At 38.8% G+C, this 25,812-nt stretch overlaps 1 protein-coding gene across 5 annotated transcripts in view; it reads left to right on the top strand.

Annotated features, from left to right (window-relative positions):
* Positions 1 to 2,896: 2,896 nt before the first annotated feature.
* kn (EBF transcription factor knot) overlaps positions 2,897 to 25,812 on the top strand; it is a 95,758-nt gene continuing 72,842 nt past the window's right edge. For all 5 annotated transcript variants that reach the window (XM_069118553.1, XM_069118554.1, XM_069118552.1 and 2 more), the window contains exons 1-4: positions 2,897 to 3,968; positions 13,211 to 13,364; positions 19,015 to 19,078; positions 25,203 to 25,258. In XM_069118553.1, coding sequence (XP_068974654.1) covers positions 3,898 to 3,968; positions 13,211 to 13,364; positions 19,015 to 19,078; positions 25,203 to 25,258 — 345 coding nt within the window. In that variant the 5' untranslated portion in view covers positions 2,897 to 3,897. The remainder of the gene's footprint in view (positions 3,969 to 13,210; positions 13,365 to 19,014; positions 19,079 to 25,202; positions 25,259 to 25,812) is intronic.

Raw genomic sequence — 25,812 nt, 5'->3', positions numbered from 1 at the left:
ACTATATTACCTAATGAATGGGAAAAATGTTCTATCTGTTTTAAAACATACTCTATGTGCCTTCTCTCTCTCTCTCTCTTTCTCTCTCTCTCTCTCTCTCTCTGTCTGTGACGCAAGTAAGTCATTTGTTCCTTGGCAATTGAACATTCATCGCGTAGTTGAGAAATGAAATTCAGAAAATATCTTTTGTTTATATCATAACGATGAAATATCAATGGCAATATTCTGACGATGTTCCACGTGTAAGCTTTCGTCTAGAACACGAGGCACTTGTGAATGTAAAACCTTCGAAAAGGTGTAGGTACTTGAAAAGATCGTGATGGAGGAAGAAAGAGGGAAGTCAAATTACCCGACACAGAACGCATTATCTTTACTTGATAGACCTCGCACCCTTAAAGCAGTGACTCTCAAGCATGAATCTTCCCGAGAACGAATTTAAAAGTAATAGGTTTCCGACGAAAAAAACAGGAGTAGGTATTGAGAAACGTTGTAAACCCAACTTCCTGGTATCCCTCTTAAATTCTCGATTTACCAGGATCAGTCCCCTCGAACGCATAAATTTATTCAAACAAATTCTACAATTACATTTCCGCCTAGGATGTCACGCAAACCAAAATTTACGTAGCGTTTCAGTCAATTGAGAACTTCCAACCTACTCAGTTAGTTATGATTCAAATTTTTATTTTTTAATTAAATCACGCGGAATCATTTCATACGTGGTAATCATTTGAAGCATTACATTCTCGCTAGAACAGTAGATAATAATTAATATTCTTCTCGTACCTTCTTCAATCATTATATTTGAGAATACTTCACATAGGTACACATCTACTCGTCACTTTTACCAGAAAACTCTAATAAATTTTACCTTATTCATTCATATTCATGTATTCATAAGATGATAAGTATTCACGTATGACGCGAATGAAATAACAAATCTATAATGAAGCAAATAAAACATAAGCGCAATGAGAAGCATTTTTGCAATGAATATCGGCAAATACCATTTATAGCTGGTAGCGTATATAATTTGCAATACGTTAAGAAAATTAAGGGTTATATTTTCATAATTTTCGTTTCAACTAACCTCTAAATCTACCTATCTATCTCAAATCTGTATAGATCCAGAAAAAAGAAATTGCATGTTTCATTGAATGACTTGTACCTAATCAAATACAGCGTAAATACGATTAACAGGTTGTGGAATCGGACAATCAGCACTCTTCCACTTATGGTAAATAGTACAATGTACGATTTTTCTTAAGGATGTCACTGACAATTAACGAACCAGAAAATGGTGGGTCTTCGATACGGGCGTAAGAACCGACGAAAGCAACATCTTCCTTGAACGCTTATTCCTTCGAAGACAAGTGATAACCAGGTGTAGAAAATTACCGAGAACGCTAAACCTGACAAGACGAAGATCAGGTAGACCAGTTGCTAGTGAACCTCGCGGTGGTCTCCTGAGGGAGAGACCATGGATTTCCCCGTACTTGATTACGCTTCGATAAAAACTGGGGCAGGCTAGGTGCGAGTTCGAGGCAGCTTCCACATCAGAGTGAGGTGTTTCTTCGCGATACGTGACGCACTTGCCATTAAATGTCTGCACGTCAGGATAGCTTCCTTGCCAGACGTCGACGTCTCTCCCGAAAAGGACACTGACTGCTCTGCCATCGGGCCCTATTTCAGCATACCAACTTGCAAATACTTGGAGGACACCAGTCATTGCGGCGATTTTCTTTTCAGCTACGTCGATTATGCTTTCTTCTTTTCAGCGTTTTGTCGTCGCGTAAATCGACCACCGATCGGAATTTCCTAAGTACATTACATGATGGCGGATCGTCTAAACAGCGCGCGACGGGATAAAGAAACCGCTCGATGAAGAAAACCGCCAAATTTGGACAAAAGTTCGATCGATCTCGATCGCTAGGTGTCGAAACGACGTTTCAGTCGACCGTGATGTATAGAGCGTCAAGCACGAACGCGTCGAGCGCAAAAATTCACTTCGCAGACGTTGTGTTTTTCTACGTAGATACTTGACGCTATCGAGCGAAGGTTTTTTTGTATTTGATAAAATGAAATTTTTGTTGTATAAAAATAAATATTTACTGATTGCAATTATTCGAGCTACTATGGGAAATATCGAGTTCAATCGAATATTTTAAAAGATTCGTAAAAAAGTTAGACATGATCTTCGTATGTTCACTTCCGTACGTATGTTCCGCACGTATCTTCCGAACAAAAATTTGTTCGGTTTGCTCCAATTTCAATATTTCGACTAAAATCTCGCGCCATTCGATGAGCTTTTGGATTTTTCAAAAAAGTCAACTATTTTAAAAACTGTTCCAACGATCGTTAAATTGTTAAAATCTACGCTAAAAGTACTATACGTGATAACTCTATGCGCGAGAAGGAATCAAACGGATACGATTTTCGTGTATCAGATAAAAAATAATTCCTGTCCGATCGATCCGTCTGGCTTAAGCATCGATTAATCAACCAATTGACCGAATCTCAATGACGAAAATGGGTACGTCGATCATTCGATTCGTTGATCGCGATTCGAAGGTCGTCTCAGACGGAGGAGAAACACAATGTCAGCCTTGAGCGTCCACGGCGCGCGCCGGAATGACAGCCTCGTGACGTGGCCGTCGCGGCGCCACCGTCTTTGGTAATTGGAGATGGGCGTCGGTAGCGTAAAAGGACGCCGATAGCGATTGGTCGACGAAGAGACGGTGGATTGGATGAAAATCGAGGATGGGCAAGGCGTCGTTGGCAGGCTGGTCGTTGCGCCGCATCCGTGGCGGCCACACCCACCGAGAACCTGGTGGCCCGTCCCCGTTGGGACCCGCTGGCACGCCGCTCGAGCCGGCCCTGACACATTCGACAAGCGGCGCCGTAACGGGAAGCAACGCGCGGCTGGGGACCTCGAAGGACCTCTCTTCTGGTCACGAGTCACCCTACCGACACTTTCGTGTCGACGATATACGCACCACGCTGCCGTCGCCCGCTACTCAGATTACCGCTGCTCGCCGCGTATCCAGGCTCGATCTCTTCATCCCAAGTGGATCGTTCGAAGATCTCGGAGGAGTCGCGCGTACACGCTGGGGACCCGGATCGAGGAACTGACAACAGAGAATCGAAGATCCTCTTCGGAAACCGATCTCTATCAACTTATCGTTTACCAAGTACGTGCCACGCGTATAGTAAGTGACTATGGAGAGTGACGAAGTTTAGTGAGGATCACGAAGAGTCAGACAGTAACGAACAGAAGACTGTGAGACTTTCGTAAAGGAAGCCGAGTGAGTAAATAAATATACAGTGGTCAGTGAAACAAAAGGAAAGAACACTTTGCAGTGTCGATCGAACTCGTGATATAGAATTAAAAGGACACATGTGCGCCGACACGCGGTCGGCTACCGATTTAATGGTGTGACAAGTTGGCTGTTTCTCAGATAGGTACGGGCATTGGTGAGAAATCGCGAGGAATCGAGGTCAAACGACTCGATTGATGCACACTCGTGAAGAATCGTGGCGGTGGAGAGGAGCGTTCTGACCGAGAGGTTACGGTCTCTCTCGATCAGCCGCGAAGAAGGTTCTCGCGAAGGGTGGCAACGAGAAGGAGAAAGCCTGTTGCCCCAGGAGAGTCCGTACGGCCTCACGACGCGGTCCGACGAGTGGAGCGGTCTCCTGCCCAGCTCCACGATCGTGGGTGCTGGGGGGTCGCCATGGCTCGGACTCGGCGCAGGGGGTGGCACGGGAGCTACCACCGGGGGCGGAAGCCCCGTCGAACTCGAAGGCCACTGGGGACGTAAGCTGTACGGGGCGAGTGTAGCTCCACCACCGCCGCCGCCTCATCACCACCCGCGGGCGCCTCTCGTTTTCGCGCCTCAGGACATGAGGCAAATACTCAAGGAGGAACCCGTGCCACGTGCTTGGCCACAGCCCGCGCTTGCCGACAACGGAACGTGAGTACCTACGTTTTTTCTATTTTCCCCATTGAAATCGTTCGCTCTTGTATATAGCGAAAGTACGAAAGTAAAAAACAAGGTGATCAGATTCGCGATATGCTCCTTTCTTTGGTGGAAAATAAAGATTTGGAAATATACGGAGGTTAAGTTGTAAGTGAAATTGTGAAGAAAAACGTGAACGACGGTAGAGAAATATTCGGCGTTTTATCTCGATAAAATTAGGAAATATTTTATATGTTCGTTTTATTTTGTACTGCATTAGGTAATGTTGAATAAAAGTTTAGTCGATGTTGAAGTACAGTCCGAAATTGGGGTGCTTGTATGTCCTACGTATATAGTATATAGAACTATATAACTCTCTGTTGATATAATGAATGACGATTATTGACACGTATAATTTTCATCAAAATCTATGCATAAGATGAATCTATTGATAAACTAAAACGTTGGTATGCATATCTAAATCGATTTCTATATTTTCTGCTTCCCTTATAGCGGGCAATCAAATTATTGTAGAAGCACATTTACTACAAAAATAATCGCGTAGATTAAACAGCGAGATAAGTCGCTGAAAAGTAGAGTACACATTGTGTATTATTTGTTACCCATTTTACGATATTGTAGCAGGAAATTAAAAATATTGATTTAATAGGCACGTTCGACCTTCAACCGTAAAATCTATCCAAAACAAGTAAAAAGAGAGCGTAAATAAATCGCCATTACGTCGTCGCATGCCGTCGGACAGCGGCAATGTCGTTGCTTCGTTTACTTTCCACAGAATCATTTAAAGAAATATTTACACAAAACTCCTAGTAAACAGAAAAAACGAATAACAATTCTGAAACATTGAATCGCTGTAACTATAACTATGTTACTTTCTCCATCGCTGAAACTACAATATTTCTCCTATAAAATTGCCTTTAAAAATCTCGCTTCGTATGCACATCGAGAATATCAATGAGATTTTCGTCAGATAAAAAACATTACGACGTACGATTAGTAAAGATCGCAAAAATTGCTTTACACCAGCTTTCCCTTGATCGTTGGATTTGAAGACTTTCAAATTACGACGCGTCATCAGGAAACGACAATGCCTCGGTATTTCGTGGCACGCGAACAAATATCCAGTTTATCTTTGGAAGCGGAGCGTTTCAAAGCGGTTCACACGTAGCTGCATTTGGCGAACGATAAACCGTGCTTTATTGCAGCCTCGCTTAAGGGATTTGTACGACGTGCAAACGACGAAGGTACAGATACGCGGACTCGAGGAGGTAAACCGACCGGGTTGGGGGCTCGCTAATCCAATAGCGGTTCTCTTAACTAACCCCTTCCAAGTGGCGTGACACGGGAGTGGGCGACCGGAATCGAGTTAATGTAATTGAGAATTTTAGCGCCTTTTGCTTTCCTCTCTTCCTCTCGTTTCCTCTTCTACCTGTTCGTTTTTCCTCCGGGTTATCGCAGACTTTCCGCGCCTGAAAGGAAAACTGAAAAATTATTGCGGCTTAACACGCCAGTACGAGTTCTATCTATAACTTTATGCAAGTGATTGGTGGATTGTGAATTTTTATGCGTATATGGAAATGCATCGAATGTAAATGGAATGTAAAATGCACAATATAAAATGTTCAAAGTATTCGTTACAATATTTAATGGGAAAAAGAAATCTCTGCTTAGGTCCTACTGTTATTACCATTTTAACAAAAATACGAATTCACGTAAATATCCGCGATGTAGTAATTTTTTGGTATTTTTTAAATAAGGAAAATTTGATATAAGAATTTTCTTTACTTATATAAATATCAGTAATTACTGTATGTATAGATACACTTATATTTTGTAAAAACAGTTTGGATATTTTCAGACGTTTTAATTAAGAGTTCGTTTCAAGAATACGTTATTATTAATCCGCTTGGATAATCATAATTGCTTTCTGGTTTAATATTCAAAAAGATACATAATTCCTGTTATAATCGCGGGTTTACAGAGCAGAACCGACAGAATGACAAATCAGATAAATACGCGCTGTGATTTTGTCCGCGTTGTTTCTATTATTTTCAACATTAATTCGATACCATCTTGTTTAATGCGCGTAAAAAATTGAAATGCAGGCAAAAGTGATGACGTAGGTATCCATGTAGATAGATATTATTTTTAAAAATTTACCTTGTACTTCACGATTATTTATGCATCTTCCTGCGTAAGTTTGTTAGCTTCTCAAATAAGCTTATGAGATTAAGATACTTGTTTCGAAAAGTTGAACATTGACCACTTACTTAGACAATGAAATCGTGCAATTTACACAATCTTGAGTCGATTAATTTAACTTCAAAAAAGTTCAAATACGAAAATTTCGTTTATATCCAATATCTATCCTTTCTTGCAATAATAAATTGACAAAGATTGTATTTGTCAGCTCTATTCTTTTCTTAACCGGTACTTAATTGAAACAACGCTAACACAGTTGGTACAAGTGGCTTAGACAAAATGTTAAGCGTTGGAATCGTTTCTGTTCAAATTTACCGTGGAAAGTTTCATTTCCTTGGTGAAGAGCGGTTATAACACACAGACGCGGTGTACGCCGACTCGAAAAAGAGGGTGCGAGAGGGCTTGGCGAAACTGTTTTAAAACTCCCAGCAAACAGACATAAACTCTCACGCTTTTTAAAAACCCCTAAAAAAGTTACCCACCTAATGAAGCAGTAAACCATCGCGCCCGACGAAGGGACGAGCTGTGTCGTCCGTGGAAAAACAATGACTTTCTCTGTGACTCCGGGTATGAAAGTAAAAGGAATATACGACGAAGAAAAAGTTTGCGAGCAATTGTTGCTTTCGCAAATCAGTGAATACGTTTTGCGCGTAATATAATCACGAAAGTTTAGTTATGTAAAAAGTTAGGAAGGAGTATCGTCGAAACTACCATACGTACGTTCATTTTGACACTCTTTAAGGTGCATCTTTAATGAATATTCTATCGTGGATTAATCTTTTATGAAACATTTCGTTTTCTTTTGTGCGTGGACTAACTTTAATGAATATTCTATCGCGGATTAATTTTTTATAAAACGTTTCATTTTCTTTCGCGCAGTATAACTGTAATGAATATTTTATCGTAGATTAATTTTTCATTTTTTTGAATTTTTAATTACGTAACTTTTATTTGCAAATCGATGAAACGCAAAGAGGACCAACAGGCGAATTCGTGTGCGTGATCTTTTTATAGTTGTGATGTTTGCAATAAAATCCCCAGTCGTAAACGAATTAATAAATTTTTGTCAGAGGAGGCAGTGAAATATGGCATTAAATTGAACAGCATCCGCGGTAACGCTGGCTAGTTGCGAATTACATTCGGATATATTACAAATTGCTCATTATCTCCGCGCGCATTATGAATCACGTTGGGTGCAAGCGTAAATAGACTGCGCTTCGGCTAACTCGTAATAACTAACGCCCGGCGGTATACATTAACTGCGGATTTATTGTAATTCTCCGCGATTGCTTTATCCACGAATTCGTAACCGTATCCGTGGGTTCGTATTATCCACATATTTCGCCCGTAATGCATTGTGCGCAAATAGCATAGGTTGCGGCTCGCATGTAAAGTATAGACTAGCTCGGACGATTATTCGACGATCTGCGTTTGCAAATTGCCAGCGTGTCAATATTTGCCCCGCGACCGATAAAGCAAAAATTTCTGTACGTTTCGCCAATGGAACTTTACAGTAGAATTTAATTACTGATAAGAGAAAAAAAAGAATTGAAATTTCTTCTCATTTCAATGTAACGTGCGTGGAAAGGATACACGTATATAGTGAAATCACAAATTATAATATCAGATGGATACTCGAATTGATCTAGCAGCTGCTAGAGTTAAACATCATTCATGAATTGATATTTAAATCTGCTTACAGCCCTCCATTAAAATTAGACTGCGTTAATCCTCTATCGTTTTCTACATTATAGTAGTTATTGTGTTATATAGTAAAAATTAATGTGCATCTATAAAAATAAATCTAGCTATAATTGTGAGTTTGTCAAAACTCATGTTACCATTAGGTAGCTATATGAGTGCAATATTGTTGTTAATGTATAATAAGTTTAAACTAGATGTCAATTTCAACTAAGTTTCAATGTTACAATATATCAAATATAAAGTGTCCTATAATAAATACGACTTTTTAGGTACATGCAGTTACACAATTCTCGTGTACAAATTCTGCCGTACAGGGGACAGAAACCACGAATACATTCACCTTATAATTCGGATCTGTCATCATGCAATTTTCATGTGCTTTTCTGAATGAACAAAGATACATGGCTGATCAAGATAACTTTCATAATTTATTCATTTCATAATTTAGTTCATACTAAACGTTGCAGCGTTCGAACGATGTCAGGAAATCAGACGCAAATCGTAAATTAATTTCTCATTACGATAAATGTTTGCAGATGCCGAGGAACTATATACTGCAAACTAACAGTAAACAGATATCCTTTATTCGTTCATACTTTTTGTAGAAAAGGGGAGTAACTTACTGACTAACCTACATATCCATCTTCTAACACTTCGTTACTGGTGGAAATGTTTTCACGCGAATGAAAACCGGATTCGCCATGTTTACGTTGGATTTTTAACTCGCAATCTTTTGGCGTATAATCTCGCTCTCGAGGAGAGAAACTGTTCGTTTACTTATTTCGTGCACGTTTTTTTTCATCTACAGCTCTTTTCCTTAAATTGGCGTTTTCCTAAGTGCAGAACTATTTGTAACGTCCCTGCACACCAATGGGCGCAACGATGCAGGGAAAAACTGGTATCGCGCGGAAAGACACCTATCGCGTCCTACATCTTCATTTGCGTATTTGGCGCGCGGCGAGTATCGAGTTATCTTTGTCGGCCGATCGAATCGTAGCGTTACTTCAGTCGTCGCAGAAAGAAAAGTTACGCGACAGGGATCGCTGTGCTTCGAGGCCGAAGGCAATGCAGGCGGCACGTTGCGCCCGCCGCCACCGATGAACGTTATCTGCTAACCGAAAGCGGGCGCGTGGCAAATTGTACCGGAGAATTCCGGCTGCGGGAATCCGGCAATCCTGCCTGTAATTATCACCTCCGTGTCGCTTGCTGTAGCCTGGAACGTTCAAGTTGTTACGCATTCGTCTTTAAGAAGAAACGTTCCTGTTAATGCAAAATTGCCTATCAATTTCTAAACATACAGCCATATTTATGATGATTAAAGTGAGCTTTATAGGTCCAAATATAGTCTATGTATTAGGCTGCGGATGTCCATTTATTTATGGGAAATTTAAGTCTGCAGAAATATACGAAACATATAAAAATATACAAAAATATTACGGATAATAGATATGTAATATTGAAAAATATAATGAAATATTCCAAGTATGCATTATAATTAGAATGCAGGTATTTGTGCAAATTCATATGTTATACAAATCTGCATATGCAATTGAAATTTATCTGATCTACTAAATAATAGGTACTTTGGATATTTTGTACGTAATGTTTGTGCATCCTCTGCATCTTTTTTTTCTAATTTCTTCTTACGCATTCTGTGCAAAATGTAGACACGTGAGTGAGTAAAATAACCCCGAAATGTTGGATACACGCGGCAAACGTTGAGAATATGAAGCGACGCGAAAAATAGCCGCTTAATAGAGGAATATTGGCGTAAAGCGTTCTCTCGCCATACAATTATAATTATACTGGTCCGTTAAATGACCACGACCCCTGCATTCCATTTTCCCGGTTGACAGTTGCGTTTCTTTTTTGTCTCTCTATATTTAGCCAGCTTTTTTCACCGAAAATCTTGCACACTATTGAAAAGCTCCTTGTTATTATTTTATATAAATATTATTAGACTTTAATACTACATGTTTAAAATATTTAACATGTAAAATATTTGTAGTACAGTCTTATCACATTAACAACACTCTTTAATATAAATAAGTAAAATAACATTTGAACAGAATACCAACCATATACACAATTAATATTTTAAATGCATGAATATAAAAAGTACTGTTTTCAGTATTTGAAAGTAAAAATTTCCTGCTAACAGACAGAGCTAAATTCAAAGTGTTCTTCCATAAATAATTGTCTGATACTGCACTACAATCACTAATAAAATCCCATCTATGATTATCTGCGTGGACAAAATTAGATAGGAAATATATTGCACCAATGCGAACTTTTGCTCCCCTTCTAATATATAAACAAAAAATTCATTGAATTCCCACAGTCGCATCGCATAAAATACTAATCAGTTATATTAACAAGTTGCAAAGTCCAAACACAAACTATCAATAAAAGTAATCCCATCCGCGCGGCTCTCCACGTACCACCCGCGAAATAAAACAACGTGGTCTCCCGGACTTGCATATTATTGTTATTTTAACGAGCATAATCTTGAAACCGCGAAACGGTGGCGCGCCGCAATCCGCAATAGTTTGGAAAAAGGTGTGCGACAGTATTGCACCGCAGGTGATAATGTAAAGGCTCGGTAGGACGTGCCTACACGTTACATAGGAATTGGTGCATGGCAAACGGGGCAAAATAATCGGACGTCGAGAGTTATGGGGCGCGAACCGGCGGCCGGTTAATCAGCCACCGATAATTATCGACACGGGCAGTACATCACTAACCCTCCCAGCCTCTCTGCCACCCCAGTGGCCTCCTTCCCTCCAGCAGACCCTCTCTTCTCTCTGCATCGGGATTCACCACTAGCCCCCCTTCTCGCCCTCGAACACCCCTGACTGGCGAGAACCCCTTGTATCCTCCTCCCTCTTGCTCTGCCTCCTCTGCCTGCCGGCAGACCGACATCCCACCGCCTGCCGTGACAAACGCACCGCCGATACCATCATTTATTTCGCAAATGTGCTGCAAAACTGCCGCTATTCATTTTCGGTCCAGTCGATTCAGTTTTCCGCTCTGAGAGTCCGTTCTGATGGCAGTGAGCGCCGCGGCGGCATTCCGCGCACCCGCGCCGCGACCGTTTTATCGCTTCGCGCTGCCCGCCACCGCCGCCGCAGCCACAGCCGCGATCGCGATGCCGCGTGCCCGAACCACGCCACCACCCGATAATGCGATTTCTCCGCGGCGGTTTTTAACCGATGCAACATCTATCCGACCCCCGCATACCAAGCCTAAAAACCCTTTCGCGCCTGTCGTTTGTCGCGCTTCGACGGATCGCGCCGCTTCATTGACGACTATATTTTTTTTAACCTCCTGCGCGTGTTTATCTGAAATTTGAAACCATGAAAAAGGGAGATTGAAAGTTTTAGTTATTTTGCTATAAAGCGTACTTTGTATAGCGAGGGGGTGAATATATTTTGTTTCGATTTTTAGAGGTATTTGTTGCACGTGGTTATAGCGTCGAGGATTTGGATGAGAGTAAATTTTTATCCATCGATATAATCTTGTGTAGAGGATATGAATAGCGGTTAAAGAGAGTAAGTTTTGTCTTTTCAGTTATGAGCATGAACTTCCACAGTTTACTCAATTCGAGGGAAAACAATTTTTGTTACGTCTAACTGTTACTTTTATTTTATATTTTGATTATTTGCACGTTGTTTAATGTGGAGGTTTCTAACATTTCCGAGAATATGGTAATAACCTTTATTGACACGTGGATTAGCAGTACCTTGATTCGGCAGCGATATAGAATTATTTACGCGTTTACGCAAAACCTGGTAAATTTAAATTTGTACCAGGAAATAGAGGTTATATTTAATGTCTAAGGGGTTTGGAAACAGATAGCTTAGTGAGAAGCGCTCGCAATATGAGGGGGAATACAGACGGAACATAATTAGAGAGCAAACGACGAGCGACTCCAATAAAGGTTAATTTTAAAAAAGCCATAATGCTGTGACAATCGATTTTATGAATTTAATATTTTCCATCGTGTCGCAACCGTTTGTAACTTATGTAATCCCTATGGACTTGATAAAGGAGTATTAATTATTACATTCTCCAAAAATATTAATCGTTAACAAAGTTTTTGTTTTAAACGATAGAATGTTAAATATGTTTGCATAAAAACATAAAACATTCCAGTAAAGTTTTAGTATTTGTACTTGGCTTACTACGATAATGATGTTATGAGTTACCACTAAACATTTAATAATATACTGAAACGTATTAAACAAGGAAATTATGTCCAATAAAGAAGAAATTAAAAAATTTGCGTATATACAGTTTGTACGATATTTTACTCCTTACAGTAGTTATTACAACCTTCGAATAATTTATAGTGTTATACAATCAAACAGTATTCATGCGTTGTTCCTTTTCTAAAAAAAAGTCCACTGAATTAATGCGTTAAATGCCTTATGTTAAATTATTAATTACAATTATATTAAAAAAATATATCCTACATATTCAGGCTGATAATTCGTAAACATCAGAAGTAATATTAATAAGAGACATGATGTCACGAATGGTGGCGCAAAGCTTGGTGAAAAGTCACGTTCCATGGGATCAATCAGAACGTAGTCACGCGCGGGAATTATGCGAAGTAGTGCAATGGAAAAGGGGACTTTCCGTGCCATTACTCAAAGATGGCATCGGAGTCCGGTGGTCTAATCTCAGCACATGAGACCTTAATGGGATTTTAAGGCGTTGAGGCCACCTGCGCGCTCCCCCACGGACAGCCTCGTTTGTCTTTCCTCTCTACCAGTTTGGACATTCTTATTGCATTCAAGGCCGAGTAGGACATACCTATTTGACCCTACGATAGAGGATCTCACTTCTGACGTCCGAATTTGGTAACATGCATCGTTTGCGGCATCGAATGCACGCGCACTCTTCATAGTCGGTGATCGTACTGAAATACTTGCGATTTCTGAATATAGTATGGAAAGGTTAACTCGATAGATCGCTATTGAATACAATTTTTGAGAAAAGGGAATTTACATTATTCACTATGTGATTAAATTATCCGAATCGTAAAAGCATTAAATACTATTAAAAATATTAAATGCTGTTATTAGTATCATGAATATCAAACATAAACAACTTTAACGTGGCGCAGCCTGACAGACAAATATACAATAAAACGTGACAATGTTTAAGTAGTTATACGTGAGATTATTGATATTTAGGATCTAATATATGGATATAAAAGCGAAATAAAATTTTCGTTAATAATTCAACGCGATTGTAATATGTTGTAATTATTTAAACAGTGATTTAAACAGCGTAATAAAGGTTGTATTATATGTGAATTTCAGGGTTGGTGTCGGTAGAGCTCACTTCGAGAAACAACCACCAAGCAATTTGAGAAAAAGTAACTTCTTCCATTTTGTGATCGCTCTTTACGATCGACACGGCCAACCGATCGAGATAGAGAGGACTTCTTTCATGGGTTTCGTCGAAAAAGATCAGGTAATTATTTTCATAAAGACATATTACTTGTGTTAAATTAATATTTTGCTAAAAAGATATTTTTATTCAAAGATTGTTAAATAATTCTGATATGGGTGATCGTGATTGCAAACAAAAATATATACATTGCCTGTCATAAGTAGACATCTATTAGGACATTTTCTCATATCTAATACAAATTGAATAGTTGCCTATACTACTTTTATTTGTTGTATTTCATCTTACTATCTTCTAACGAATCATCAATAGTGGAAATAAATTACAAAATTATATTCAATTCATAAACATTGCAATGAGATGCAATATAGAAGTTACGATAGATAAGTTTAAAATGGCAGAGTAGCATAAGATTTATGTCTTGTTAGTTTCGAAAGTCGATGAAAAATCGCAGATCATTCATCAGTATCGGGTTCGAAAAGTAAGTGATGGCGTCGAGTGACAACTTCGGAATTTCAATGCACATCGTAGTCCCTGTTTTCCCGTGAGGTTAAGTGGAAAAAGGCGAGGTGGACCTTTATGACATCAGGGAATATCGTGCGAGCGTACGCTTATCTCGATAATTGCCGTTTCCATCGGGGACGACGTCAAATATTAAACGGCTCCGCCTATACGTATACATATCGATAGTCGGCAGGATACACCTCCAGCTTTTCCAGCAATTAGTCGGACAGGCGAAAATCCATTGGCCGCGTGAGAAATGGACGGACGCGATCGTAAGAGCATCGATGTTGTCACGCGAACCGAGCAACCTACGAATAATAACCGGGCTTTCCATTTTCTTTCGTTCATCCCGTCTCCCTTTTCTATCACAGATCGTATCTTTTTGAGCATTTGTTACTAAATCATTCTATCGTTCCAAATATTTCGCCGAGCGAATAACTTTTATTCGATTATGTCAGTGTCTTACAATTGAATTAGGTTTAACACGGTCATGTTTCTGTTTAATTGTACCTTTCAATAATTATTCTGTCGTTAGAATAAAATGTAACTATAAATTGCTCAAAAGGATATGGACATTTGTTTATGCTTGACATAGTATAATTTCGTTACCTTAATGTGCAAGAAAAGGATTGGTTTAGGTTTCTAACCTAACCTACTGTAAATACTATAAATAAGATAGGAAACTATCTATAAATAAGTTAGGAAAATTCCTCCAAATTAGTAAAGAAACTATCGTAATAATTTATGATAAACCTCTGTGTAACAATACAACGTTAATGAAACGTTAATTATTAGGTTTAAAGCGTCAGTGTTCGAGTGATTTCTAGCTTCCGTGCCAGCAATCTAATCTATTTTCATTGCATTCGAAGAAATGGCAAGAATGCCTGCAAATGAAGTCATTATACGTGCTCCATTCCCTCAATCTGTACGGTTTTTTTTATGTAAGAGCGTATTAATTAAGAGCAATCAATTACAAATGCAGATTTTTGCGAGTACGCAGTTGTCCTAGGTTGTGATTGATCTATGACAATCGCTTGCTAATATTTTACTACCGCATTTTATTCATTTTTACAACGATTTCCCTGGATTTGCAATGTTATTTCTCTTTTTCTTTTATTTCTTTCTTATCTTCCTCAAACTTAATAAGTTTCCTAAGAGTAGCAAAAATAAGAATCGGTCAAAAATAATTCAAAGGGCGGAATAGGGTTATTCTTCGTTTTATATTATACGATCCCAAAGATAATTAACATCTATTGGTAATTAATGTATTCTCCTGAAATTTTTACAATCATTCATCATTTTTCTGCTTCAAGCTTTCTATTTTACCTATATAACACTTTTACGCTTCAACAATTTCAACTTTTAAATAATGATTTTAAATTTAGCTTTTAAGAAACCACATTATTAACGAGATAGATCTAATAGATTAATATTGTACGTGAGAAAAATAGAATCGAGCGTTCTTTTTAATATGCCTGCGAGTGGATCTCTTTTTCCAATCGCCAACTTCCGGTTGCCCGTTTTTCCTCATAATGAAAGCCTGTCATTCGAGTGATCTTTCAATTAACGTAAAGAGTCGCTTATGATCCCGGTTATGATTTTACGGAGAAGACTAGTCTCTGTCAGTTATCGAGTACTGGTTAGAATCATCGGGAGAAATGACATTCGACTCGTGTTCGAAGAGTTGTCACGACTTCGTGCGAACGGTTTGGAGCGGGACGCGATTGTCAGCACAGTCATCGTTAGAGCTCCACTTTCTATTGGTCAATTAGTATAGCTGTTTAAGGAAAAGCTTACTGCCACACACTCATTCTTGCGCAAAAGAAATCTCTACACTGGCAGATACTGTTCGGACAGACGATCACGCGAATGGTCGGATATCCCTTCCTGCCACTCTACCATGCGAAGAACCATTACAAGCTTCTAGTTTGTACATCGTCAATCGATTACCTGTATATATCATACAACATTCGAAATGTCAGATACCTGCATGACAGAAATCCAGATTCTCGATATAAGGATAAATTACTGCGACACGCGTGTAAATTATCGAGATATAGAATTTAAAACCGAGAAGTTGAAATAGCATACAGAGGCGTTGAATAAATAAGAAGCAATTTTCTTAACGGAATAAGATGTAAGTTTCACGTGGAACAAGATGAAAAAAATGATAAGTGATAGGATAATTTACTTTAGTTTTTTATTTTAGCGTGTACTTGCGGAGACATTAAACGTTAACAATCCACAACGTTCACAAACTCACGTTCTAATATTGTATAAAATATTTAAAAATATTGAAGTCATTTGAAAATAAATAATTGGATTAAACTCAAATTCAGACTCTCGCCTAAATTGAACTCCGCTAACTATACTCTACATTTATTCGCAAATAGTGGAAAGAAACATATACAGTGGCTCACGGAAGCATTCGAACATTCGCTGTTGAAGCTTTTATTATTAAAATAATTAGAGTATGCGTGTTAGACTTAAGATCTGAGAACAATGTTATAACTGCTATAAGATACAGGTATCAAGATTGTATATTTAAAATTTGAAATGGTACCGATAACATATGTAGAAGTTACGAAACATTCATTGTAATTTGTATAAAAATAAGGTTACGAAAATAATCGAACGGTATTGATTATACCTACCTTATTTTATGTTAATGTTTACTTGGGCCTTCTTTGGCTTCAATTATTGCTTGGAGAAGCTTTTCAGTTATTTTAGATTCGAGAGAATTCCATACTTCTAAAATTTCTTAAGTATATCTTTCGAACTTGCATCGTAATTTTTCAATCTTTTACAGATTTCTTCCCGCAAATGTTCGATGGGACTAAAATTCGGACTTTGTGGAAACATATGTAACACACGCTGTGTGTTATATAATAATTATTCTTTCACGATTCTGGATGTATGCTTGAAGACATTGTCGTGTGCGAAATAAAAATTGTTTTGTAACTTCTACTAATTACATTAAATACATTGCAATGAATGTTTCGTAACTTCTACTAATATTATCTGATTCGCTCCAACTTTTAGACACATAATTTTGATACTTGTATCTTATAGGAGGTATGATATTATTACCAAATCTTAAGATTAACACGCATATTTCGATTATTTAAAGGTTTAATAACAAGCTTTCGAATACTTTCGTGAGCCACTATAAACAGGTAATTAAAGCGATTCATTTGTGAATCAGCGAACAAGTGTACTTTCTATTCCTTTACTTCGATTTGCATTGGTTATCTTGATATCTCCATTCCTCCCTATCCTCCGTAAGAGCACGTCTATATGTATAATTCACATGAACAGGACAGTTGCATTGCATAGCCTCCCTATTAATTAGGGTCGTGCACCGCAAGCATAGATCAGCCCCGGTGTCGAGTAGCCGTTTGTGCCTAAGCGTACTTATGCCTGTTCTCACCCTCGATCCTTCCAGTCTGGAACTTTCACCTCAAGAGGTACGGAACTATTTACATATTTTTACACAAAGCCCAATTATTTAAGTGGCGTCGCTCGGCTATCGGGTCGATTGACCCGTCTATCGTTTCTATCGTGAGTAATACGCGACATAAAAGCCTGTAAATAGAGCGTGTCAGCGCGATGGCAGGCGTACAGTTCCCGGAAACTGGTGCCCTACGTAAATACAGGGTCTCCGCATTCGTTCTCCGTTCTATCCGCTTTTTATTCGTGTTTAATTAAAAAGTAGTCGTGGATCGAACGACCTGCGTATATACCTGATTAACGTCCATCGTGCGCTTGCGAATTTAAAGATTAATGGCCGCGACGAACGCCAGTGACAGGAAAGAGCTTAATGCGTACACACGGCTCGAGGAAAAAGGGAAGAATGATGTCGATCTACCGACGAACTAACGACGATTATCCAGTGTACCGTAATCAAGCTTCGATAGAAAAATCAACCGTATACTCGGCCTGTTTTAACGAAACCATGAGTACGCGATTTAACTTCATTTGCGTAATTACCCTGTACGAGTATCCATGTATTAAGTTGATGGAAAGGTATAGTTAATTTCTCAGCATGCTAAACAAACAATTTCAAATAGTTTACACGTCACTATTTATGACAGATTTAAATTATCATTGTTTACCAATTATCATTAAATGAAGAAATATAGATAGCGTGAAGAAGTCTGAAAGAATCCTATGTCTGTCTTGATGAATATTAGTATTATTTCCACTCTAAATTCAGAGTACAATACAATCGAGAATTGAAATGCATTATGCTATATGATTCAAAATTTGAAAGGTTATTTTACTTTAACTTCTTTGATAAGTGACAAGTGACAAATTTTACACTTCAATCGTCGGTAGTTCTGATGTTAATTGCGATCAAGCAACAGTTTTCTGTGTTGCTCTTATTCTTTTCAACACAAGCGTGTTTAACGCATCTATGTAATTCGAATATATTCCGTTGAAATGAAAGAAAGAACTACCGTTCCTCGTACTTGAATTATCATTATCGAGTAGAATTATCGTATTGAACGTACAGCCAAAGACTCGATCTAGGTAATTATGTTAATTTTCCATAATATCGATTGGACTCATCGTTGTTCTCGGGTTGAAAGATTGTATGCACGACTAAATGTCGTGGCCACGATACACGGGGGGTTGGAGTCCTGGGTGTTTCAGGGGTAGATAGTTGAAAATGCATTACCGCGGCTGCGGCATATGGCACGATGCACGCATGACTCGTCAACAGGGCAGGATGATAATTATGCATCGCACGCCATACGTAATGGCACGGCTCTTACCGGCACATCAAGAAATTAATAATTAGCGTGAGGTGGAGCAGACCGAGCGCGAGAGTTACGTCACGGTGCACTTAATTAAAATAGAACGGGGTGTGAAGAACGCGCGGGACTGAATCTCCGTTCCTTCGCGTACTGCATTCGATTCAAACGGTTTAAACACGCAGGAAATTTAGCGAGATTAACTAGATTTAACATTGAAATTCGCTTGTGTCGCCTTAATGAATTAATGGTTAGTCGTAGACCTTAAGATTAAAAAGGCGACGACACGTTTCAATTTGATGATGATAAATATTGATGAAATCTTCGTTTTAATGTAACCATTAAATGTCACGTCATGTCAATTAAATTTTACTTCACACTTCAATTAACTTATTCAAAACAGAGGTTTTTTAATGACATATAACAGTATCATGTTACGTGTGTGTTTCTAGGAATCTGAAGGTCAGAAGACAAACAATGGCATTCAATATAGCCTGCATCTGCTGTATTCTAACGGTGAGTAAACCGAACCATATTAATTATGACTCATCGCACCAATTTATGAATACTAAATTGCGGTGTATACTATGTATTTTTAAAATGTGCATACATCAAAGTCTCACAACTACGAAATCAACCAAGTAGATTTAAATTTCATTGCTGGAGAAATGTGAGATTTAAAGAATTGGGTCAACCGTAATGTATATGTATAGCTAGTACTTAATAAAGATTATACGAGAGAGTAATAAAGTGCGCAGTTTATGAACAGAGAAAAAACAATCAGGATTTTATTTAGAAAGAAACAGGTAATAAGTATAAATCTTTGGATTAAAAGCATTTATATTAAAGTGATAGAAAAGTTATTTAAATCCTATGAATTAGAAGAATTAGTTTATTATTTTTTATTATTAGTTAAATATCCATATTCTTCGTAACAATTTACAATTAATCTTCCACTTACTCCATTCGAAAAGCATTTTAAACTTAGTTAAACAGAGAAGACGAGTTAATTCATCACTTATTGTTAGATTATTTATCTCTCCAACATAATGATTTCCTCATTAAAAGATTTTTAATGAATTTTAATTCTCTTATTCTATAGTATTTAAAGTTCTCCATAACGAGGCCTTAAACAAACAAATTTTGTTCTACATTTTCGACTTATTTCTGCGTGTAAAAAATTCTCCTGTCGATTATGTACATATTCTATCCAGTCAAAAATTAGTCAAATACTACCTGTGTACTTGAGAAGTTTTCAAACTAGATCTTCTTGTAAGCGAAGCCTCCAACATAACTGTTATTCTCGATTCTCGTCATATTTTGAGCCATATAATTTTTCTGACATCAACTGTACCACGGATTTAGGACCACGATGTGTAAAAAGAAGTCAGTCAGTGAACGCGTAACATGTATTCGAAGAGTGATCCACGCAGTAGCCCGATTCGATCCGAAGCGACGATGACAGGCCATCGACATTCCGCCAGACACCCAGTGTCTCAGCTAAAAAGCTCACGAACTTTCGAGGCCCGAGTGCAACAAAGACATATTTTATGTCACTGGCCCAGGTTTGGCAAAAAGGGTTCAGTTTTCGTCGTGAAGAAGCGTTCGAACGTCTGTGCGTGAACGAAAGAAGGAAAAGAGGAACACGGAGAGAAAAGGGAGAAGAAGAAGTCGATGATTTAGAGGTGGTCCAACTAACAGAGAGACCCTTTAAAAACGTGCTCGTATTATGAACATATTAAAAAGCCGCAAGGCGCTATCTGCTGGCTTTCATTCCAGAGTTTTTTCATCTTGTGTACATCAAGAACAACGTCAACCTCCGCCGGTGCTTTCTTTATCTTCATTTCTTGTCGATTCTCATGGCTCTTTCTCTCGCGAGCATCTTCCCCTCGTTTCTTTTCCATTCCCTTTCCTGCCCCTTTCCCGGCCGTCCCCCTTTCTCTTTTCCGCGGCTCATACCATCAGCCTTCTTGCCTCCGCTGTTGCGAGCCGATCAATCAATGCGAGATTTTTGCGTTGGCAGAACTGACTGAGGGGCCGCCCTGCCATCTATGGACACTAAAACGTGTTGCCAACATTGCAAACAAGAAATAACTAACTATCGCAACCTATAGAATACTTATAGCCACCTTCGGGATCGTAGATCCCAAGCTCTCCTACTTTTATCCTATTCTCTGGAACTTTCGTTCGACGATACTCATAGTTCAGCCTATAATCGGCAAAGTCTTTGCCAGTATTTGCTATCATATGATTTCCCTTTAGAGTTTCTTGAGCATCCTGGAAAACACAATTCTTCGTTATATCGTAAGGCCGATTTGTATATCGGAATGTGATTTGAGATGAAACATCTACTCGCTGTCTTAAAAGGCAGTCAGAATGGTTGCTTAATACTAGTTGCATTACTAGCTGTTGTACATGGAATACGATATTATAGAACGATTTTATACCTTTGGGTTTAAACTCTCGGAATTTCTGAATCGTGTAATGATAGATGTTAACTGTTTAATTATTTTAATTGTATTGATTGATACATTCACAACTGTATAAATCACAATTTTGGTCCGTTTCTACGTAACTAATATGCATATAATATACTTGAACAATAAATCTCTACTGTAATATTATCAAATAAGTTTTTGGTAATTTTGTTAAATGAGGTAAAATACAACGATAATATAAAAAATTCAGCATATAAATAATACAGCAAAATTTCAACAACCGATTCAAATGCTAATTACGATAAGATATACACGTTGCACAATGTGAAAGATCAGGGCAATGACGATTTCCAATAAGCAAGCGATGCAATCAAACGTTACGATATAACGGAGCCTATACGTCTTCTATCGAAGTACCGGTTATGTCCTTTAGAGTGAATCGGCGAATCGTCGCGGCTCTGATTTATGCCTCGTTCCCGAGATCGGTCTTCTGTCCGGACTCTCGAGACGCACTCTATAAAAGTTTCATGCACGAAATACTTTACGGTGCAGCTTTTATATCACGAAGACAAATTGGCGCTAGCTCACGGCCACAGCAACGTTTCATCCTCTCCACTCTGACCGTTTGTCATACAATCGAATCTGCACATTGTCGCAACACTGATCAGTCGGTCAAGCAATAAATCTATAATTAAATAATAAATGAGGAACACAGGGGCTACCGTTCAAGTGACGACAGCGCTTCTCCATATCAGGTTCTACTTCTTTTTGTGATCGTTCCCTTCCTTCGAACTCTCTTCCATTTCATTCGGTTTCTTTCATTCTCGTTCTCCGTCTCCCTTCTGCTCGACGTTCCCGATGTCCTTGCGCCTCTAAGATGGAGCAAGGTGCTCACGATCAGGACGAGGCGCGGCAGGTTAGACGAAGAAGAACGTATAAAAGCAGATGTCATTCAGAGAAAGAGAGACGTACAAATAGAGCGAACGAGGTAGTTGGACCGCGGAATATAACGGCTCGTAATAAGAGCGCCGCTGATTAAGGATGCCGATCGAAGGAATAAAATGGGTGGTGTCCGCTTCTTCAATGGCTTCTTGTACACATTGAAGTTGGTTGCCTAGTTATGCTAATACGAACGGATCTATCTGCCTCCTCTCAGCAGGACTTAGCACGCGATACCGCTTCTTACGTACCTTCTTCTTGATCTTTTGCCTTTATTGTCGTCGTCCGAGGCATGATCACGAGTCGCCGCAATGTCTGTGATAAATGTATACGTACGTTCACGTGGCATGTCGCAGCGTCGCGCTGGTAATCGTGCATCCTTAAGATGCATCGACGTACTTGCATAAATGAATTCGCTCGTTCGTCGACTGATTTTATACCATCTTGTTTACATACCGAGCATCGAGAATGGAGACAATCTTCGTTATCCGATGAACCGAACGCATTTTGTACGATGCCGCGTTCCTTGCTGTCCGAGGAATCGAGACGACGCAAAAGTTTGGAGTAGGTACTTAACGACAGGTTCTAGAAAAAAAAAGCTGAAGTATGTAAACAAATTTTTTCGAAAGAAACTCCTCTGTATTCTTTGAAATGATAAACTAGAGTTAGCTTAAAATATAATCGGTTATATTGATTTATAATTTAGTGCGTATTATTAAATATTATGTTTAATAGATGCTAGATAACGTCAATTAATTTCATTTAAACGTTTCATGCATTGAGTACAAATACGTGTATGTCAAGTGATAATAATCCTTTCAATCATTTATTAAAATATAGTATCAAATGAAGCATATAAATAAATAAGGAACACGTTTCTAGACTTATATCCACGATAATTGCAGGTAGTTTGCTATAATGAATTAAATAAAACAAGACAACCTAAGCCAAATAACAAGTACTTAATAGTGCACTGCGTAAGAACGAAATTTAAAAAAAGTAGCTCGAATGATCTGAGACCCACTGCTCTTAATAATTTGACAAGAAACTAACGATAATGATAATAACAGAAACACGATTGTACGATGTCCGACTGTTAAATCGCGAGCGATTGTGCGGCCTGAAAAACAAGACACCACGAGAGCAGCTCATAACTGCAATAAATCGTAGAAACCGCTAGCATTCCGCTCTAATGACAGAAATCGTTTCATCCCTGCAAAACACGGCTAACAATTGATCGTCTTTGCTCGAGCGTTTTCCAATCAGCTCGCATAATCGACGTTCCATTGTACGCTGGAAATCCTGACATTGCTACTCTCTCGCACCAGATAGAAACCGGCAAACAGGCGGAGCGTGCAAGTAACTTCCGGTAAAGCTGCGACGGTTTCTCGAGGTAATTTGTGAGCTAGTTTCGGCCGGAGTATCGTAATCCATGGTAACGTTATGCGGCGTGAGTCTGGCTCCCGTAGTAGCCGCCGGGTCTGGGAGTCTTATGTCGGGATTACTTGGCTTACCGGACACGCGAGGCCGGAAGCCACGAGGGTGTCTGTCCAAAATACACCCCGGGATTACCTGCCGTTCCCTCTGGAAGGTAGAAACTGTTTCGAAAACTTGCTACCCGCGGAATGTGTATATAAGCATCGGAGCTAGTTCGACTACCGATAACGGATAGCAATAACGCGGTATAATACACACGAAAGCTTGATCACGCGACAAAATTGCTTGTTCGAGGTAATAAACTGCGTGCAGCCGGCCTACCAACTAGGTAATAACAAATTAAGCTATCGTTAATGGCTGTAATTTTGTATGATTAAAATGTCATTCGCGTAAATTTTAATGAGCACACGCTGCTTCTCATTATCTCGCCAAATAAATTTCCTGTTAAGTTAACGAATGTTCTTGCTGATTATAGTTTTTGACATTTTTAAGGAAGTTACATAAAGAATCTGAAAGATTGGTTGTTGACCGATTGGAATCATCGTTTTATGTTTTATATAACGTACATATGTATCTATCTTCTTAACCTTCCCCAATGAAAATGTTTGCTGTATATAAATATTAGGATATATATTTCAATGTCGGACAATTAGAAAAAGTATCTAAACGTGTATGATTCGAGAAGATTTTCATTATGAGAAGAATTCGTAGCGTATTTCGGAAAACTTAATTATCGAGTCATACTTGAAATACCAAAAATTCCTACCAAGACTTGACTATAATATAAAAACTAAACAGATGCTGTCCAGTATAACAAACAATATTATGAAAAATACAATTTTGCACTTTAATAGTATCATAACATATTTCATATACGTACAAACGCTATCTTCAATTTAATAAGTTATTGTTCTAACGAAATGGTCGTTTTGTTACATTTTGTTATCCGTGAATATTTGACGATTAAACACGTCCGCATCGCGGAAGTTCAGCAAGTTTTGGCCGTGTGTTCCGCAATGTTTACCTGGCAGCCACTAAGTTCCGCGAAGCAGCGGGAACGACGATCCTGACGAAACTCTAAGGTCGCAAAAATAATTAACGCACTACACGTACAAGAATTTGCCTTGCCGCAATGGCTCGTTGCATAGCGATCCGCTCGTGGTGAGGTCGGTACTCGTTGGTACAAAGTACGGGCTGGGTCCATGCAAAAACAACGGAGATTGTGCATACGTCCCCGGGGATGCGATCAGGCCGCTTACCTCGTCGTCCACCTTAAATGCTCCTTAATATGTAAGTTTTTCTGGGACAGTCCCTTTCAGCGGCGCCGAACTTGTCAGAATTTGGACTCGTTTCCGTATTCGTCGTATTCCATGCACATCCGTCGCAAATGCCTGCGCGCAACGCTCTTAACTTAATGGACCTTCTTACCGAATCCATGAAAAACTCGCGGGGTAAATTGAATAAAGAGCAGCGTTGTCTTTATATTAAGCTTAAAAAAACTATTCGAAACTGTCTTCGGTTCCAAAAAGGGCATAACTATTTATCTTTTCAACTTGTAAGAGCATTTACTACCCTCTGTCTTCTATATACATACACCTATTGCAATATGCATTGACATCGTCAACCAAACCAGCGTGTCATTGGTATTCAAGTGGATATTTGAGGGAAAACAAATTCGATTATTTTTTCATTATTTTCGAATATCGTCTATCGTTCGTTCCTTGTGTGTGTGTGTGTGTGGATCGTGTGCAGTATGCGTAGGTATAAATTTTTGCACGTGTTTGTAAGTTTTTGGTTAATGTGACATCTTCTGGCTCTTGTTGCAGGTGTCAGGCAGGTGCAGGACATCTACGTGAGGCTCATCGACTCTGCAACGAAACAGGTGAGAATGGATATGTTTTTTCGTCTGGATTTCGCACATTTCATTTCTTACATACAGTAAGTAATATAAGTAAGAAATATAAGTTTTATGTAAGACATTTACAAAGTTCTTAGGATGAAGGAATGTTTATTTATGAGAAAGTATCAAATTTCATTAAAAGTCTAAATCGACTCGTTAAGATTATCTAAGTATCGTTGAAACAAAAAACATTATATACTATTAGGTTACTCCTTTGACGATGAAAACGAAACTACATTCCATGTACACCAACCCAAGTGTACATCAAGCCTGTATAACAAATATATCGTTATCTTCAAGTATCTGTATTTGCAACATGAAATTACATCATCGAGACAACTCTTCGCAAAGAAACCAAATATTAAGATCAGATTTCGTTCATAAAATAATGTTGCACGTTGTTATTCACGTCATAGTCATTTATGACAAACTGCTTAAACTGCTATCGGATTCCATAATTTTACTCTAATACCATTGCAATTGACGGCAGTGTTTCGGCAGGATCAATTCGTAAGTTGTCGCGCGTCTTTCCTCTC

This window comes from Bombus flavifrons, chromosome 8 (genome assembly GCF_040668555.2).
Source record: "Bombus flavifrons isolate JBK064 chromosome 8, iyBomFlav1_principal, whole genome shotgun sequence".
Taxonomy (NCBI): domain Eukaryota; kingdom Metazoa; phylum Arthropoda; class Insecta; order Hymenoptera; family Apidae; genus Bombus; species Bombus flavifrons.
The sequence above is the reverse complement of the archived record's forward strand: the minus strand, read 5'-3'. Positions and strand labels throughout refer to the sequence as shown.